This window comes from Otolemur garnettii, unplaced genomic scaffold, assembly GCF_000181295.1.
Source record: "Otolemur garnettii isolate 467f Iridium unplaced genomic scaffold, OtoGar3 scaffold00044, whole genome shotgun sequence".
In the NCBI taxonomy this organism is placed as follows: Eukaryota; Metazoa; Chordata; class Mammalia; order Primates; family Galagidae; genus Otolemur; species Otolemur garnettii.
The window spans coordinates 1,072,834-1,092,533 of NW_003852439.1; the positions used below are offsets into that span (position 1 = coordinate 1,072,834).

The window sequence follows — 19,700 nt, forward strand, 5'->3', positions numbered from 1 at the left end:
AGCAATTCTCTTGCCTCAGCCTCACAAGTAGCTGGGACTACAGCCACCTGCCACAACACCCAGCTATTTTTTGGTTGTAGTTCTCATTGTTGTTTGGCAGGCCTGGGCTGAATTTGAACCCGCCAGCTCCGGTGTATGTGGCTGGCTAGCCGCTGAGCCACACTATTGAGTGCTGAGCCATCACCATTCTTTCTGATGCACTGATCAATTTGTTTGATCAGTGGCCTGTAGGAGCACCTTTATGCCTATGTCCTTATCACATAACTCCATTAGGTTTTGACAGTTTCTTTGCCTTCTAGAGAAATTGTACATTCCGGTCTCATTTTGTACATTTTTTGCCCCAGAGCTAGAAACAAACATTTCTCAAAGGAACCCCAGGTCTTACATTAAACACTGATATTTGGAGATCACAATCTGGATGCTAGACGTGTTCATTACTACTAGATGGATCGTTGATTGTAGACCTTGCTATCTACTTATTCTCTATTTGGCTATATCTAATCTGTTCTTTTAATCAGAGCTTTGAGTTTTTATCTTCAATGACTATGCTTTCCATTTCTAGAAGTTTTATTTATTTCATTCCAAATCCGTATATATTTTATCAGAATTCTGAATTTTATTATGTTTTACATTCTTTCTTTGCTGATGTCTGGATGTGTTTTTTTAAAGGTATCTTTTTCAAACACTGTATTATTTTGATAGGGCTACCATAACAAAGTATCACAGACTAGGTGGCTTAAAAAAACAGAAGTTTATTGTCTTACAATTCTCAAGGCTAGAAATTTGAAATCAATGTGTCAACAGGGACGGTTTCTTCTGCATCCTCCCTCCTTGGCTTACTGATGGTCATCTTCTCCCTATATCTTCATATGATCTTTCCTCTGTGTTTTTGTCCAAATCTCTTCCCCTAAGGATACCAGTCGTATTGGATTACAGCCCACCCTAATGACCCCATTTTAACTTTTTAACCTAATTACCTCTCTAAAGACCCTATTTCTAACTACACTACCACGACTTTCTCAGGTACTGGGGGTTAGGACCTTATATTATTTTATTTCATTTTATTTTATTTCCTTATTTTATTTTATTTATTTACTTTATTTTTTTTACTTCATTTTATTTTATTTTTGAGACAGAGTCTTACTTTTTCACCCTGGGTAGAGTGCCATAGTGTCATAGCTCACAGCAATGTCAGACTCTTGGGCTCTTGCCTCAGTCTCCCAGGAAGCTGGGACTACAGGCCCCCACCACAATGCCCAGCTATTTTTAGAGATGGGGGGTCTCACTCTTGCTCAGGCTGGTCTCAAACTTGTGAGCTCAAGCAATCCACCCACCTCGACCTCCCAGAGTGCTAGAATTACAGGCATGAGCCACCACACCCAGCTGGGATTAGGACTTTAACATATGAATTTTAGGGAAACACAATGCAGCCCATAATGGAATCCAGTTCTTAGGGTATTCATTCTGATTGTTTTGTGTGCTGACTATCCCTTATGGTGTTGTAATTCCTTACATAGTTTGTATTCTTTATTGTGAGGTCACAATAAGCAAGTTTGTATTATTTTGTGAGTCTAAGTCTAGTTTTAGGAATGTCCAACAGAAAAATGCAATATGCAAACATTGATGCCCAGAGGGCACTGTGAATTCACACCTCTCATCTGCAGGTGGCACAAGCTCTCACTGGGGAGTTGTTTCTTTCTTTCATCCAAGTTCCAGGTCAATTTTGTCAAGTTCCAGTGACAATTATTCGTGTTGCTTCCTTGATTCCAAAGACAGATCTCTGGCCTTCTTATTATGAAGGTACAGCCTTTTGAGAATCCTAACTCTATACAAGTGTCTCAGTTCCTGCTCCCCACCTCTCGAGTGCAAAGCTATGGACATTACAACTCCAACTTCTAGATAGGTTAAATAAAGTATAATATCTTCTAATGGTGAAATGAATTATTAAGTAAAAAAATACAGTATTCTACATGTAAGTAGAATCTCCTGGGTGAAAAGTTCAACTACAACTTGGACTTTAATCTAACAAATGCAAACAATGTAACCTAATCATTTGTACTCAGATATTAATCTGAAAAATAAATAAATATTCTCTACGGTAAAAAAGCTAATAAAAAATTCATATAAGTTTAACAGTGTATACATGAAAGCTGTCCAGAAAATATTCAGCCATGTATACTATATATGAAAAATAGAGACATACAAGTGTGGATAGTTTCCAGACAGTCTTTATATGTGTTTATTTAAATGCATGAAATAGACCAGGACTGATATCTCATGCCTGTAATCCTAGCACTCTGGGAAGCTGAGGTGGGTGTATTGCTTGATCTTAGGAGTTTGATACCAGCCTGAGCAAAAGGAAGACATTATCTATAAAAAAAAGAAAAAAAAAGAAAAAATTAGCCAGGCGTTGTGGCCTACGCCTGTAGTCCCAGCTATTCTGGAGGCTGAGGTAAGAGGATTGCTTAAGCCTGAGAGTTTAAGGTTGCTGTGAACTACAATGCCATAGCAGTCTACTGTGGGTGACAAAGCGAGACTCTATCTCAAAAACAAAACTAAATGGAAATAAAAAATAAATGCATAAAATATCTCTAGAAGGATTCACAAATCTGGTAACCCTGGCTGCCTCTGAAGTAAGTGAAAAAGAGACTTATTTCACTGTACAAATGTGTATATTTCCTATTAAAATACATTTGTAAAAACTCAGTTCCTAGTGTTGGTTATACTCACTCTTCTGTTTTTTAGTTTTACTCTTCATATTTGGCAACTGCAATTTCTTTCTTTTTTTTTTTTTTGAGACGGAGCCTCAAGCTATCCCTGTGGGTAGAGTGCCATGGCATCACGCTCACAGCAACCTCCAAGTCCTGGGCTCAAGCGAGTCTCCTGCCTCAGCCTCCCAAGTAGCTGGGTCCACAGGCACCCGCCACAGCACCTGGCCATTTTTTTGGTTGCAGCCATCATTGTTGTTTGGCGGGCCCGGGCTGGGGATTCGAATCTGCTACCTTAGGTATATGTGGCTGGCGCCTTAGCCACTTGAGCCACAGGTGCCGAGCCAATTTTTTTCTTTCAAACCCTGATTTTTTTCTTTCAGTTTGGGTATTTTTTTAAAAGATATAGAATGTTGGCTCAGTGCCCATAGCCCAGTGGTTACAGTGCTGGCCACCTGCACCAAGGCTGATGGGTTTGAACCCAGCCTGGGCCAGCTAAAACAACAATGACAACTACAACAAAAAAATAGCCAGGCATTGTGGCAGGCACCTGTAGTCCCAGCTACTTGGGAGGCTGAGGCAAGAGAATCACTTAAGCCCAAGAGTTTGAGGTTGTTGTGAGCTATGATGCCATGGCACTCTACCATAGTGAGACTATGTCTCAAAAAAAAAAAAAAAAAATATATATATATATATAATGTTTATGTGTTTAGAGCAAAAGGGAAGTTGACTATAGCTTCATTCATCATCTTACCATGTGTCTAAAGCTTGTGCGGAGAGATGTTTATTTTGTAATTAAAATAACTGATGAGTTTCTTAATCCAAAATTTTAATATAACTCCTTTTGTATTGTTGTTGTTACTATGGTCTTCTTCTTTCTTTCTTTTTTCTTTTTTTTTTTTTGAGATAGAGTCTTACATTGTCACCCTTGGTAGAGTGCCATGGCATCTTAGCTCACAGCAACCTCAAACTCCTGGGCTCAAGAGATTCTCTTGTCTCAGTCTCCCGAGTAGCTGGGACTAAAGGCACCCACCACAATGCCCGGCTATTTTTAGAGATCGGGGTCTAGCTCTGGCTCAGGCTGGTCTCTAGCCTATGAGCTTGGGCAATCCACTCGTGTCAGCCTTCCAAGTGCTAGGATTACAGGCATAAGCCACAGTGCCAGGCCTGGTCTTCTTCTCCTTCTTTTTTTTCTTTTGAGAGTAGTATGGGGTTTATACTCATACATAGATGTAATATATAGGGTGGGCATAAATTTTGTGCGTAATTTAGAATAGTTGTCTATATTAAATTTGACACAAAATTAATAAAAATAATTGTCTATATTAAATTGGACACAAAAATTAATGGCCACCTTGTATATAAAAGTATAAGAATTTTGGTTTTTTAAATTTTTTTATTAAATCATAAACACATAGATTATGTATACATTAATGCATTTATGGGGTACAATGTGCTGATTTCATATAGAATTAGGAACGCTTACATCACACTGGTTAATAATATACCTCATCTAGTTTACTTAATTATTGTGTTAAGATATTTATACTCTATACTAATAAATCCGACATGTACCCTTGCATTATGCACCATAGGTGTGATCCTACCATTCATCCTCCCTCAATCTGATCTCCCCCCTGCCCTCCCATTCCCCCCTCTTTCCACCTTCATCTTGGGCCATATTGTAATCTGTTCTTCATATAAAAGTATGAGTGATTGTAAATTGGTTTCATAATAGTACTGAGTACATTGGACATTTTTTCAAAAGCCGCCTTTCTTTCTGGTCTCAGGGTTGCTGAAGTTTGCCGATGATCTTGGTATGGGAGGCACTAAAACACAGACCATCTCCCTTGGCCAAGGCCAAGGCCCTATTGCTGCCAAAATGATTGATAATGCCATCAAAGATGGGACCTGGGTGGTCTTACAGAACTGCCATCTGGCCACCAGCTGGATGCCTGCACTGGAGAAGATTTGTGAGGAAGTGATTGTTCCTGAGAACACCAATGACAAATTCAGGTGAGGTGCTACCCCACCACTGCCTGTCTCTAGGACCCAAGTTGCAGATGTCATCCTAGGGGCTGAGAATGCAAGGATGAGCAAACAAGCATAGTCATGCTCCCTGGAAACTCTCAGTCTAGCAAAAGGTAGCCCATGGATTAGTGGTTCTCAAACTTTCTAATGGCCACGTTGTTGCAAATGGAAAAAAAGGGGTTGTGACCCACAGGTTCAGAACCGCTGCCATAGATGAATTGCATCAATACCAAGTAATACCTGTGTACTTGCTATTTGAAGACCACAGAGCACCAAGAAAAAAGATGGGGGAGTTGGGGGAGGCCTGGAGGCCTAACAATCTCTGGGGTTTTGAAAGATGAATAGGAGTTTCCCAGGAAGGATATTCCAGACAGAAGGCAGCATTTGTAAAAGAAAGAGGCATAGTAAGGGAATACTAAATGGTTATATGGGGGTTATGTGCTATGAGTTGTTAGACAAAGTAATAAGAGATGTATCTAGGAAGGTAGATTAAATGTCAGCAACTCTGACTTTTTAAAATTAATATTTGCCTAAAAAATAATCTCAACTGATTTAGGTGTCATTTATCATACCTCTATCCTATATTTCTTGTGCTCCAGGGAATTGTAATCAAGACTAGAAATGGCTATTTGATTTTTGTAAAGTTAAAAGCCCAACAAGGCTGAGCTGCAGTTTTTGCATTCATAAAATAATGAGATGAACCAAACAGACTTTAAAGTCCCTTTCAAATCACATGATCAGGGATTTTCTTATTCTAGGCCAAGGGTCAGCAAAGTGTGGCCCATCAACCAAATCCAACCTACTATAGCTTGAAAGCTAATTTTTCAGTAGTTGGAACATTTAGAGGCTGGGCCTGGTAGCTCACATCTGTAATCCTAGCACTCTGGGAGGCCCAGGCAGGTAGATTTCCCTGAGCTCACAGGTTCAAGACCAGCCTGAGCCAGAGCAAGACCTCCGGCTCTAAAAGAAAATAGCCGGGCATTGTGGTGGGTGCCTGTAGTCCCAGCTACTTGGGAGGCTTAGGCAGGAGAATCACTTGAGCTCAACAGTTGGAAGTGGCTGGGAGCTATGATACCACGGCACTCTACTGAGGGTAACAAGTGAGATTCTGTCTAAAAAAAAAAAAAAGAATAACATTTAGAGACACATAAAAGTCATAAGAAATTCAAATTTGAGTGTCCATAAAGTTTTACTGAAAAACACCCATGCTTATTCATTTATTGTCTATGACTGCTTTCATGCTGCAAGTAGTTGCAACAGAGACCATATGGGTCCACAAAGTCTAAAATATTTACTATTTGGCCCATTACAGGAAAAGTTTTCCAGCCCCTACTCTAAACAACATCTTAGTTATGTCTACCTAAAAATAAGAAAGTATTTGGTGCTTATTTACAAGACAAATTAGGCCACAGTTGATTTGTATTCATGTACAACTTCCAAAAGGGAAAGTTTAAGGAAAGTTCATTAGTTTCAGTAATGATATTTAGTTGGCATACCTGGAGTCATTGACCATCAGTGAAGAAAAAAATTATTCATGCTGACAATTAAGATCTACTAAAATATAGTCCTTACCCCAAAATAATGAACCTCAAATGTGCCTACAGTGGCAAGGCATGTGAACACAAATGAATGAAGAGTTCCAGACACAAGAGTGAGTCTACTTTTCATGGTACATCAGCAATCCTGTTGGGCAGCGATAGGGAATGATAAAGACTGCAGTGAACTGGGAGCATATGCCCTGGAGTGAAGGGCAGGTATTGCTTAATACTAGATAACAGTTGGCCTGCAGTAATGTAGGTGATCTGATTTGCTATTTTATTTGTTCTTTTTAAATTAATTAATTTATTTATTTTGAAACAAGGTCTCATTCTGTTGTCCAGGTTAGAGTGGAATGGTATCATTATAGCTACCTGCAACCTTAATCTCCTGAGTTCAAGCTATCCACCCGCCTCAATCAACTTCCCAAAGTGCTAGGATTATAGGCATAAGCCATTGTGCCCAGCCTGCAGATAATTTTTTTTTTTTGAGACAGAACATCAAGCTATCCTCTTGGGTAGGTGCTGTGGCGTCACAGCTCACAGCAACCTCCAACTCTTGGGCTCAAGCGAGTCTCTTGCCTCAGCCTCCCAAGTAGCTGGGACCACAGGTGCCCGCCACAACGCATGGCTATTTTTTGGTTGCAATGGTCATTGTTGTTTTTGGCGGGCCCAGGCTGGCTTCGAACCTGCCACCTTAGGTGTATGTGGCTGGTGCCTTAGCCACTTGAGCCACAGGCACCGAGCCAGCCTGCAGATAATTTTAAAGGGAAAATAGGAATATAGAATTTTAAACAAAAGCTCTAGATTTATTTTTAATTTCAGGTTGATCTGAGGGTACAAACAACTAGGTTACAATGTTTGCATTTGTTAGGTAGAGTCCCTCCTGTAGTTGTGTCCCACACCCAACAGGTGTGCCATAATCCCTTACATTGTGCCCATTAAGTGGGGGCATACCTATACCCCTCCCTCCTGCCCTTTCCCCCTTCCCTCACTCCTCCTCCCCCTCAAACCCCTAGATTTTTAAAAGTTGACAACTACTTCACAAATATGTTACAACACTGTGTGGATCAAATGGCAATGAACTAAACATCACCCATCTGCAGGCTGAAATCAGGCCTTCGGCCACCAGTTTATGATCTCTTCTTCCCTTCGCAGCCTTGTGCCTGGACCATAGCCAATTGCCTCCTGAGCTTAATCACATCCCAGTTCTCCCTCCTCCATGTGGCTACTCAGCCTGTGTATTGTGTCACTAATGACCTCCCATCCCCAAATCGACTTGTTGGAAATCTCTAATGTCTAGCAACCAAACAAAAGAAAAACAGGATGCCATAATGTATATGTAACTGGAGCTTGGGCAGAAAAATCAAATTAATAAAAGCCCAGAATGTAATATGCTGAAATGTTAACCTATGGGTGATAAAATTAGCAGTTTTATTTCATTCTGAACACTTTTACATAAGTTCCCCTTTTTATGAGAGTAGATAGATATCTAAAAATAGATAAACTGGCCATGCTCGGTGGCTCATGCCTATAATCCCAGCATTTGGGAGGCTAAGGTGGGTGGATTGCCTGATTCACATGTTCGTGACCAGCCTGAGGCAGAGCGAGACCTCATCTCTAAAAATAGCCAGGTGTTGTGGCAGGCACCTATAGTCCCAGCCACTTGGGAGGCTGAGGTAAGAGAATCACTTAAGCCCAAGAGTTTGAGGTTGCTGTGAGCTGTGACTCCACAGCACTCTACCAATGGTGACAAAGTAAGACTCTGTCTCAAAAAAATAAAATAAAAATAAACTATTTTAAAGAAAGGACTTCCTATTTCTTAAGGCCCATTTCAAATCCATTTCCTACAAGGCAATGATTGGCAGATGTTTTCCGTAAAGAGCCAAATAGTCAAATAAGTACTTTGTCTGTGGGCCATACTGTTTCTGCTGTAGCTGCTCAACTCTGCTGTTGTGGTGAAAGCAGCTTTCATTTACAAAATGTAAATGAAGAGGCTCAGTTGTGATCCAGTAAAACTTTATTTACAAAAAAACAAGCAATGGGCTGGATCTGGCTCCCTGGCCACAATTTGTGACTTTTGCTCTCTGGTGTTTGCCTGGCTCCCTCCAATCCTTTGAAACCTTTTCTTCCCATGGACCCCCACAACTCATTATTTTCTTCCCTCCCTTCAGTCTTGATTTTATAATGCCTTGTACACTAGCATCCTGTCTGCTTCTCTTTTATCCTTTGCATGGTCCCCCTTTCCTCCCCAAGCAACAAAGCTGTGAGTATCTGAAAGCTAGAAACAGTGGTGCCTACTGTAGTACTTTAGCCATAACCAGTAAGAGAGTCCAGCAGGGGAGGAACAAGATTGGTGATCAAGAACACGGCTTTTCAGTCAGAGAGTCCTGAGTTGACTTCTTTGTTCAACTACTGCTCAGTGTTGTGTACTTGAAAACCCACCTGCCTTTCCCATGCCTTTGTTTCTTCACTGGGAAAAGGCAATAGTAACTCCTCCTCATTGGGTGCTATGAGGATTCAGGGAAAGAAAAGAATGTATATTAAATTCTTAGCATGGTTCTGGCTTCTGCGCTTTATAAATGGTAGCTATTGTTTTTGTTATTATTTTTCGGATAACTTATTGCATTGCTCTAAATACTTGGGTCTGTTGTTCTTCCAGACTCTGGTTAACCAGCTATCCATCAGAGAAGTTTCCAGTCAGCATTCTCCAGAATGGGATCAAAATGACCAACGAACCCCCCAAAGGGCTCCGGGCCAACCTTTTACGTTCCTACCTAAATGACCCCATCTCGGACCCCATTTTCTTCCAAAGCTGTACAAAAGCAGTGATATGGCAAAAGCTATTGTTTGGCCTTTGCTTCTTCCATGCCATTGTTCAAGAGAGGAGAAACTTTGGGCCCCTGGGTAAGCAATGACAGCACACAGTACTTGGGACGATAGTGCTTGGGTTTCCTGGGGAAGGATCATGGACAGGTGCCAGTGTCTTTATAGGTGTATGTTCAAGTGTGCACTCAAGAGTTGCCAGTAAAATATAGTATAAGTATGTTCCATACATACTTTTACTGAATATGATTTGTTACTTTACTGAAATTAAAATTTCAGTGAGTTTCCTGTATTTATGTTTGCTAAATCTGGCAACTCTGTAACCAGATCAATGTCAATGTCGGGAAAAGAGGTGATGCTCCAAAACCAGAGGTCCCCTAAGACTGAAATAATTGATAGTGAGAGAACGAGAAGCTCCATCCCTTTGGTCTCAGTGCCCATGCTCAATGGTTAGGGCGCTGGCCACATACACCAGGGCTGGTGGGTTCGAACCCAGACTGGGCCTGCTAAACAACAATGACAACTGCAACAACAACAACAACAAATAGCCAGGCAACAACAACAAATAGCTGGGCATTGTGGTGGGCACCTATAGTCCCAGATACTTGGGAGGCTGAGGCAAGAGAATTGGTTAAGCCCAAGAGTTTGAGGATGCTGTGAGCTATGACACCAATGCACTCTACTGAGGATGACATAGTGAGACTCTGTCTAATAAATTTTTTAAAAAACAAGTTCCATCCCTTTGGTGTTTATTTGCCTACCTCAGACACAGAACTATTCTCCTGGAGGGTTGTTATCAGATGATTTGTAACCCCTTGGGCAACTCTCTTTAGGTTTGTATGACAATGAAAGACAGATATACACCTGGGACCACTATCTGTGCTGCTTCTCAAAAAAAAAAAGTCAATTTTCTTATTAGCATCAGCTATCCATGGCCTAAATCATGCAATAATTTAATAATCTTATGTGAGAGCAGATTCTCAAACTACTAAATACAAATCCCATATCATCACCATTCTAAGGCTGGATTACCTTTTTCTCACCTATGGGCTGCCTTTGATTCCATGCAATGACTTTGAAATGACCTACCTGGAGGTAGTCTTTGCCATTCTTTTGGATTAGATAAGGAAGCTCTTGCCTCTGAGCATTCCATTCCTTTCCTTCTTCTTGCATACTCTGGCCTGGGGTACAAGATGACCCCAGGATATGGTCCCTCTGTGCCGGAATTCCTGATACCACATTCTCTCTCACCCTTTTCCAATCCATGCCAGGCCTCCAAAAGGCTATACAACTGTTTAGCTCACTACCAATTGTCTTATTGTATTTCATTTGGCAGCACACAAACTGTATTATTTTGTTATATTTTTAGGTTGAATGTGAATATCTAGGAAGAAATTAAACTTCTTCGTTGAGCCCAGGTCCCTCCATGCCCTGCTGTCCTGCACCAGACCCAGTTTACACACATATTTGTTTTTGTTGTTGTTGTTGTTGTTGTTATGTTGATTTTTTTGTTTTTTTGGCCGGGCCTGGGTTTGAACCCACCACCTCCGGTATAGTGCCCTACTCCTTTGAGCCACAGGCACCGCCCTACATACACATTTGTTGCTCTGCAGTCACAGCGAGCATTTATCATCATGCTGTTGGAAATCCAAGCAATCATTCCTTCAAAGCTGACCATCCAGTTTTCCAATGAGCACAAGGAGGGGAATTCTCAAACCAACTCGGTTCTGTTGCCCAAGCGTAGCTACTGCTTTCTAGCTATGCTTTAGTGTTGTTTTTGGAGCTCTGTGCATTACCACAGTATTCCAGCCTGGCTGAATAATTCTCATTCCACAAATCCCAGGACGTTGACATCTTCCTTAACAAATGGAGAGGTCCATAAGGAAATTGATTTTAGAATGGATGTGTTCTCGGCGGAATGGCTCCCACGTTGGCAGTAAATGTCAAGGCTAATCGTTGGCCTGGTGCTTGATATTCACGGAATAGGCTAAAGAGGCTCTTGATCCATAATGATGCTTAACTCCACAGGCACAATCTCTGAGTGGAAATTAAGAGCTCTCAGCACTGAGGCCTCTAATTCTTCTCTACCTCGCGCAGGTTGGAATATTCCTTATGAATTCAACGAATCTGACCTGAGGATTAGTATGCGGCAAATCCAGATGTTTCTCAATGACTACAAGGACGTGCCATTTGATGCTCTCACCTACCTGACAGGTATTTCTGGGAGAAGCTTTCCTAGTAAACTTCCAGTGTTACATTCCACCCTGCTGCTCTTCTGCCCCTGTCTTTGTTCACTTATTTGCTCACTCACTCATTAATTCAACAAACATTGAGTTCTTACTAATTCAGGTTATCATGCTGGATATTGTAAAAAAAAAAGCTAACCAAGAAAATAAAGATATAATCCCTCCGTCAAGTGGCTCACAATCTACCAAGGGAGAAAAATAGAAGTAAATAAGTGACAAGGCAGTAATAAGTTCAATTAGAGAAACATTTATGAAATAGGAAGACAGAATAATGATTCGATTTCAGGGGTGGGGGAAGGAGATGATCACAAAAACTTCCTGAAGGCATGAGATGGGCTTAAGGGATAAGAAGGAGTTCTCCAAATGGAAGAAGAAAAGCGGTGAGGGAGAAGAGGAAAAAGCATTTCTAGCTGAGTGACCCTGAGGAAGAAACAGTACTGTTTTGTATTAAAGCAATCCATTAGCAACCTTTTAGTAGTCACGCAATATGTATATAATGTGGAAGAACAGAAATGTGTAAAACTTGGTCACTACCTTCAAGGAACACACCAGGTAGTCCCAGAGACAGAGGTAAAATAGAGTTGTGCTAAACGAATGGAAATACCATGACCAAACGTCAAAATACAGCTTAATTAAAAAACTGGGGACATGTTCAAGATCACATGCAAGTTCCCTCTTCAGCTCCATATGGTAAGGAGTTTTTCTATGTCCTTTCCCCAAGCATGTGGCAGGCACATAATCGGTGCACTCGTCTTCACAGCAATCTCACGAGCTCCATATTAGTAACCCCAGTTTATAGCTGAGGATGGGTTTAGAGCAGTGGTTTGCAACTGTGGGTGATTTTTGCCTCCCAGAGGATATTTGGCACTAACTGGAGATGCTTTGGTTTGTCACAACTAATGGGAGTGCAGGATACCACTGACCTCTAGTAAATAAAGGGTAGGGATGCTGCTGAAGATCTTCCAAGGCACAGGACAGCCTTCCCCCAGCCCCATTAATGCAGAACTGTCCAGTCCAACATGTTAGTAGTGCCAAGGTTGAGAAATTGGTTTCTGGGGACTACCGTTGATTGCCAGTGCTTTGGTGTGATTACGTTCAGCTGCAGGAGGTCTTGCTGACCTTAAGTTAGTATGGTGTTCCCGAAAACAAAACCAAGTGACACACAGTACAAGTTCAATGGATCTTAGTTTGGTGAAAGAGCTCCAAAGAATAAGGGACCCATATTCCCATGTTTCCAGGCCATGCACACGCATTACCCAGGGCTCCTCTTCAGAACAGAGAATGAGTGCATAATTGCCCTGGGATATGGTTTGAGTAGAGAATTGCCTGCAGGTCATAAGCCAACCTAACTCAGCTGTGCAGCCAGCTTGAGAATAGTCACTTTTCAATTGTCCCCCTCAGGATAGGGCTGTTACGCTGAGGTTAAAAATAATCCCTAAATGTCAAGGGTATTACATATTAAAGGTCCATTTCTCACCTGCCGTACATTTCTAACATGAATCAGGAGTCTCTGCTCATTATATAATTACCTATCAGGGCACAGTGAGCAGGGGCTCCACCAATTTTTATTGCTACCATCTGAACATATACCATAGTGCCCCTTTATCCCCCTGCAAGGGATACGTTCCAAGACCCCCAGTGGATATCTGAAACCAAACGTTATACCAAACCTTTTATGTATGTATGTTTTATCCTATACATACATACCTATGATAAAGTTTAAATATATAAATTAGGCACAGTAAGAGATCTACAACAATAATAAAATAGTACAATTATAACAACATACTATAATAAAAGTTATGTGAATGCGTTTTCTCTCTCAGTTTCTCAAAATGTCTCATTGTACTGTACTCTTCTTGTGATGATATGAGGTGATAAAATGCCTACATGATGAGATTGAAGTGAATGATGTAGGCATTATGACGTAAATGGAAAATTCCAGAAGTAAACAATTCAAAAGTTTTAAGTTGCTTATCATTCTGAGTAGCATGATGAAATCATGCACCAAAACGCTCCATCCCACCCAGCGTGGTGTTAGTCACTGAGCAGCCGTCTGGGTCACAGATTGATGACTGTTGCAGTGTTTGTGTTCAGGCAACCCTTATTTTACTTAATAATGGCCTCAAACAAAACTCAAGCCAGTGTGGTGATGAAATATTTTCATACCACAGTTGACCGCAGGCAACTGAAACCACAGAAAGTGAAACAGCAGATAAAGGGTAACTGCTGGACTTGTTTGGTCACTGCCATAGGGACAGCACTAAAAGGCTCACACCAGTGATTAAATATGCAAAGACTTGTCATTTGACACCACTACAAAAGTAGATATTTGTGTATTTATAAAGAAATGCACCTTCCTTCATAAGCATAAAACCCAGAGCCTGCAAGGGTGTTCCCTGAGGGAAAATTCACTGATGAGGGCGTGGGTGGATGGACTTGCACCTTGACTCTGTGTCTAAGATTTTCCTTCACAGCTCGGCGCCTGTGGCTCAAGCGGCTAAGGCGCCAGCCACATACACCTAAGGTGGCGGGTTCGAATCCAGCCTGGACCAGCCAAACAACAATAATGGCTGCAACCAAAAAAAATAGCCGGGCGTTGTGGCCGGCACCTGTGGTCCCAGCTACTTGGGAGGCTGAGGCAGGAGACTCGCTTGAGCCCAGGAGTTGGAGGTTGCTATGAGCAGTGAAGCCATGGCACTCTACCCAGGGGCTCAGCTTGAGGCTCTGACTCAAAAAAAAAAAAAGATTTTCCTTCACTTCGGGTCCCTCTTGGGTGCTGTCTAGCACTACCGTGCTGCCCTCAGAAGGAAAAAATCCTGCTCTTCCTTTAATATTGTGGCCCAAGTGCTGTCATAAGCCAACTCCTTATAGCTGAAACAAGCTTCAATGTTCAAAACAAAACTTTTCTAAAGGTCCGGAGATGTCAACAGAGAGAGGCTCAGAAATCTAGACGTTCTGCCTCACGGTAAAACAGCTTCTGTAGGGCTCACCTTACTTGATGTGAGCATTTTCTGAGTCCTTTACTTCTCCTTTAGCTAGTAGCTACCCAGGACCCTCCTCCAAGATCTTTAGACCCCTCCAACTCAGGACCTAGTAAAGCTGAGTCTCCCCTCCTAACTTGGGTCTTGCCTCCTGTTTCCCATTTGTAGAACTACCTCTTTCTGGAATGGGTTATATCTGGGAATGAACCCACCCTTCAGGGAGCGCTTGTGTATGTGTGCACACCTACACACTCATGCACGTGTTTCTCCTCCTTGCAGACCTAGTATGTTGGCCTCAACTATCAAATACCAGGTGACACCCACATACTCTGAATCTGGACCAGCGGGAAAATGTGTCATGGATAGAGAGCTGGATATGATGGCCTCTCCAAAGAATTACCTAATTCTTTTTGTAGAAATCTAGGTGTGGAAACCTGAGTCTCAGAGAATGATGTTAATGATCAAGTACCAGAGTGGGGAAAATCAGATCCCAAAGCAGTGTACATAGGATAATCTTGATTTTCTAAAATGTGTATCTTTGTAATAGCTATAATTAATTGAATGCTTTCTGTATACTGAGAATCATGCTAAATGCTTTATAAACATCATCTCAGCCTTAACTGCAACCTTGAAAGCTGGGTATTGTAGTTATTTCCATTTTTCTACCAATGAGAAACTGCTATGAAGAGACTGAGCTGGAGTTGGAACTCAGGACGGTCTCATGCCCTGACTCACACTTCTGTAATGCCTTTCATGTATATATATACACATATAAAGAAGAAAAGGTCTGGAAGATCCCTAAATGTTAATAGTTATCCTTGGTGGAATTCTTAGAGATTGTATTCTTTCCTTTTTTTCTAATTTCTAATGTGGTGAAATACATTATTTTTGTAGCAGCCATAATACAAAATATAAAAAATGCCTTCTCTTACAAGCTGATCTTGACTTCAGCAACCTTGTGTGCCAGTAGAGCTCCTTGGCTGGAAGAATCCCCTGTTTCAGGCTAATGACCAAGCTCACTATGAGTGTCCCTGACCTCAACTTTTCTTTCTGTTGATTGTCCCCAGGGGAATGCAATTATGGGGGCAGAGTGACTGATGACAAAGATAGGCGTCTCCTGCTGTCCCTTCTATCCACCTTCTACTGTAAGGAAATTGAGGAGGACCATTACTACCTTGCTCCCGGAGAAATTTACTACATCCCTCCCCATGGCTCCTACCAGGTGAGGGATGAGGTGGGGCTGTTTCCTTCTCCCACTGGGACTCAGTAGTCCCCATAGGACTACAGGGCTGCAGCATAGCCTAGGAGAGCTTAGGGGCCACCTTGGGCTTCCTGATTGGGATCTATAAGCTATTTCTAGTATTTCCAAAAGCCTACAAGAGAGATATTGTTAACTGTTTAAAGACTGTTAGGTAGTTGGTAGACAAGGTCTTTCAAAACATAGGCTCCACCTAGGTGGTGGGTAGGGGAGAGATGGATGCTTAAGATGAATCCTTACTTCCTGTCTTCAGAAAAAAAGAAAAAAAAAAAGATGAACTCTTAGGAGTGATCAAGCTAGAAATTACAGCTTGAAAACAAAGGCACAGAAGGTAGCAAAAGGGGAGGGACAGAAAAACTGGATAGGGAAATGAGAAAGGGAAGATGAAAATAAGAAATCTGGAGGAAAGATGAAAAAGCTTACTTTTATTGACCTGTTACATGACAAGACCTAATTCCTTTATAACCTCGTGTGTCTTTCCATTTATAGATAAGGAAACTGGGGTTTCAGATGACGAGCTCGAGGTTACATAGTTAGCTTGCCATGGAGCTAGGATCCAAACCCAGTTCTGTCTGACTCCTAAGCCAGGCCTCCTGGGGGAGCAGAGAGGAAGCCAGTGGTGGGAGGAGAGATACTCAGCCCTATCTGTGTTCAAACTGAATCCCAGGAAAACTGGATAAAGAAGAGCTTGGGATGTGTTTACTGTGTGTGTGTGTGTGTGTGTGTGTGTGTATGTGTGTGTGCGTGTGCGTGTGCGTGTGTGTGTCCTCTGCTACTGGTACAATGAGATTCCTGTTAGGATGGGGCACAGCTAAGCACTGAGTTATCTTTGGAACCCCAGAGTCCCTGCATTTATGTCACCTGAAGATTTCCTTTCCAGTCCTATATCGACTATCTCAGGAGTCTGCCTATCTCAGCCCACCCAGAAGTGTTTGGCCTCCATGAGAATGCCGACATCACCAAAGACAACCAGGAAACCAACCAGCTGCTTCAAGGGGTGCTGCTGACGCTGCCTAGACAGTCGGGAGGGAGTGGCAAGTCCCCTCAGGTAAGTGATGTGAGATCCGATGTCCTGGGTAGATTTCCGTCTAGTGAGTACACGGGATTGTGGGATGACTAAGAAGGCAGAAAGTGGCGGCCTGGCAGGCCCCTGGGGGAGGGGATGAGTGTTCTGTCTCACTGCTGAGAGTCCTTAAATTTAGAGTTGAAATGGGACTAGTGTTTCCAAAATGTCCACTATTCCTGCATAAACTTTGTGATTTCTTGCTATTTCCACATATCACCTACACTCTGCTTACATAATACAATAGTTTAAAACTAACTCTATTTTGCTTAAAAACATTTATTTCAAAAATAAGAACCATAAGAGGGAATCCCATATCATTTCCATCAAGTCATGATATACACAAAAAGAAAATGAAAGCTAAACACTGACTAAGTTCTTTCCAGATGGTGCCACTGACTGAGGCCTTGGTGCTTTCCTGTTGTGGAGGTAGGGGGTGAAGATCAGCAAGTGTCACAGAACTGTCGGCACTGACCTGTAACTTTCCTTTTGAGAAGAACAGAAAGAGAAAGATGGTCAAAACTTGAAAAAAGAGTAGCTTTTTCGCCATATGACTCAGCATTATTATATTGTTTTGTGCCGTGGAAACACCTAACATCGTTTTGGGTGTCTCTAGTGGTCACAACCCAAACTTTGGAAAGCATTGAGGAAGTCATCCTACTCAGTCTACAGATGAGAAGGAAATGACCTCTGGGAGGAGAAATGGCCTGCCTGGAGTCCTTCATAAAACCAGAGGCAGAGCCAGACCCAGAAGCAGGTCTCTTGACTACACTCACTCTCACCTTCCCTTCTGCTGTCCTCCTTCCCAGCTACCTCCTGTCCAACTCCTCTCAGCTGTAGGACTTGCTTATTTGGTTTCTTGATTTGGTTCACAGTGCTCTATGTGGTCATTGGTATGAAGGTAAACCAGCCTGGTTAGTGTGTCCCAAAGTAGGAGTGGAAATTTCCCTCAAAGTGGGAAGAAGGAAAAAAGTATTTGTACCAGCCCCCCCCCCCGGCCTACACAGGATGGCAGAGCTGCCTGTCCTCTCCCATACCCAGGTCCTTCTTCTCCTTAAGCCTCTAGGTTTGTCCTCTCCCCTATGTAACTAAGTCCAGTGCCCTGGTTCTTGCTCAATGCTGAGGAATGGCCTGTTGCCTCCCAGGTGTCACTGGCACTGAGAGAGAGTCCCATAGACCTTAGGAGTTGGTCACCAAGGGACAGCTATGAGACCCCTGAGAGACTCCACCCAGGGTTAGAGCTGCCCTGAGGCTACCTGGCTGAGCGCCCACTGGCTCTCAGGCCCTTGCCCCTGATATGAGCACAAGGCTGTCATTACTCAGCATTTTCACTTTCTGGGCCAAGGGCTGATGTCCTCCCTAAAGCTGGCAGCATAAGGAGTGCCCTCCTTTCCCATCTTGAGACAGAATTAGTTTCTACAGGAGAGTTCCCAGGAAGGTCCATCAAAGTCTGTCTGAATAGACAGATGGTCACTACTTCAGGTTTACCCAGACAAAGCCACAGCCTGTGGGTCTTGTTTCTCATTCACCTCTCTACTGCCTGTACTTTAAGGAAGTGGTTGAGGAGCTAGCCCAGGACATACTCTCCAAGCTTCCCAAAGACTTTGACCTGGAAGAGATCATGAAGTTGTACCCCGTGGTCTATGAGGAATCCATGAACACTGTCCTGAGGCAGGAGATCATCAGATTCAACAGGTGGGCTAGATGATCTTGCTCGAATCCTGGATGGTAGAGTGTGAGGGGTAGGGCCTTAATGGGCAGTAACTGAGATGGTCGCTTGAAGGGGGGTTGCTATACAGAGGAAGTGGTTTGCCCCATCCATAGGGAGGGCTAGAACTAGGACCATCCCCAGCAAGTCTTGGCTTAGGGTTAAGCACTCTTATTCATTCTGTCCTGTTCATTCATGTGACATTTATAAAGTTAGGCTAAAACCAATACCAAGCACAAGCAAATAGAAACAGTAGTCGTGAGAACCACTTTTATTGAGCCCTTAGTGCCAGATATGGTTCTAAGCACAATGAGTGGTTCTCATTCAAACCACACAGTACTCCTTTGAAATAGGCAATTATTAATCCCTCTACCACCATTTTATAGATAGGAAAGCTGAGATCCAGAAGGGTTAAGTAACTTGCCAAAGGTCACATGTTTAATGGCAGAAATGAATTTGAACCCAGGATATCTGATTCTGGAGCCAATGTACTTAACCAATATATGAAATCAAAAGGGGTGGAAGAAGTATATCCCACTGCCTCTGCCACAGAGATAGGGATGTTGTGGGCTGGCCCTGGGGCCAAGGTCTCTGGCCTCCTTTTCTAGCTCTGATTCTCTTCTCCTTCAATTACTACAGCATAGACCCCAGTGAGATCACCTTGAATTGATTTCTAAATAGTCAAAACTGAAAGGGTTGCCAAAGACTATCTAGGCCAGATGAAGAGAGGTGCAGTGGTTTGATGCAGGCTAAAACTCATCACTTCTGCCTCGAAGTCCAAGGTTCCATGTGTTGCTGTTTCTATTTTGCCTTACTGGATCATTGCTCAGTTTTAGGGACAGACTTGATTCTGGAGGAGTGTTACTGAGAGTTCCTCAGCTTCCCCATTGTTAGAGTTACTGTGTAGAGAAGTGATTTTATATGTGTATATATATATATATTTTTTTTTTAATTGAGACAGAGTCTCACTTTGTCACCCTCAGTAGAGTGCCATGGCGTCACAGCTCACAGCAACCTCAAACTCTTGGGCTCAAACGATTCTCTTGCCTCAGCCTCCCTCATAGTTGGGGCTACAGGTGCCCACCACAATGCCCAGCTATTTATTTTGTTTAGGAGGCCTACAGTGGGTTCAAACCTACCATCCCCAGAGCATGTGGCTGGCACCCTAACCACTGAGCACAGGTGCCCAGCCTAGAGCAGTGATTTTCAACTGGTCTGTCATGGCGCATTGGTGTAGTGTGAGAGCATCTCAGGTGTGCCATACAAATTTGTAAAGATGATTAATTAAATTATTTTCAAAAGAAGTTCAAAGCATAGTAAGTACATTCTTCTTTTTACTCT

General features: G+C 42.4%; 1 protein-coding gene across 1 annotated transcript in view; it reads left to right on the forward strand.

Annotated features, from left to right (window-relative positions):
* DNAH3 (dynein axonemal heavy chain 3) overlaps window positions 1–19,700 on the forward strand; it is a 190,638-nt gene that overhangs the window by 165,724 nt on the left and 5,214 nt on the right. The window contains exons 53-58 of the mRNA XM_023513826.1: window positions 4,499–4,724; window positions 8,937–9,181; window positions 11,198–11,314; window positions 15,398–15,552; window positions 16,469–16,636; window positions 18,204–18,346. Of these exons, the coding sequence (XP_023369594.1) occupies window positions 4,499–4,724; window positions 8,937–9,181; window positions 11,198–11,314; window positions 15,398–15,552; window positions 16,469–16,636; window positions 18,204–18,346 (1,054 nt within the window). The remainder of the gene's footprint in view (window positions 1–4,498; window positions 4,725–8,936; window positions 9,182–11,197; window positions 11,315–15,397; window positions 15,553–16,468; window positions 16,637–18,203; window positions 18,347–19,700) is intronic.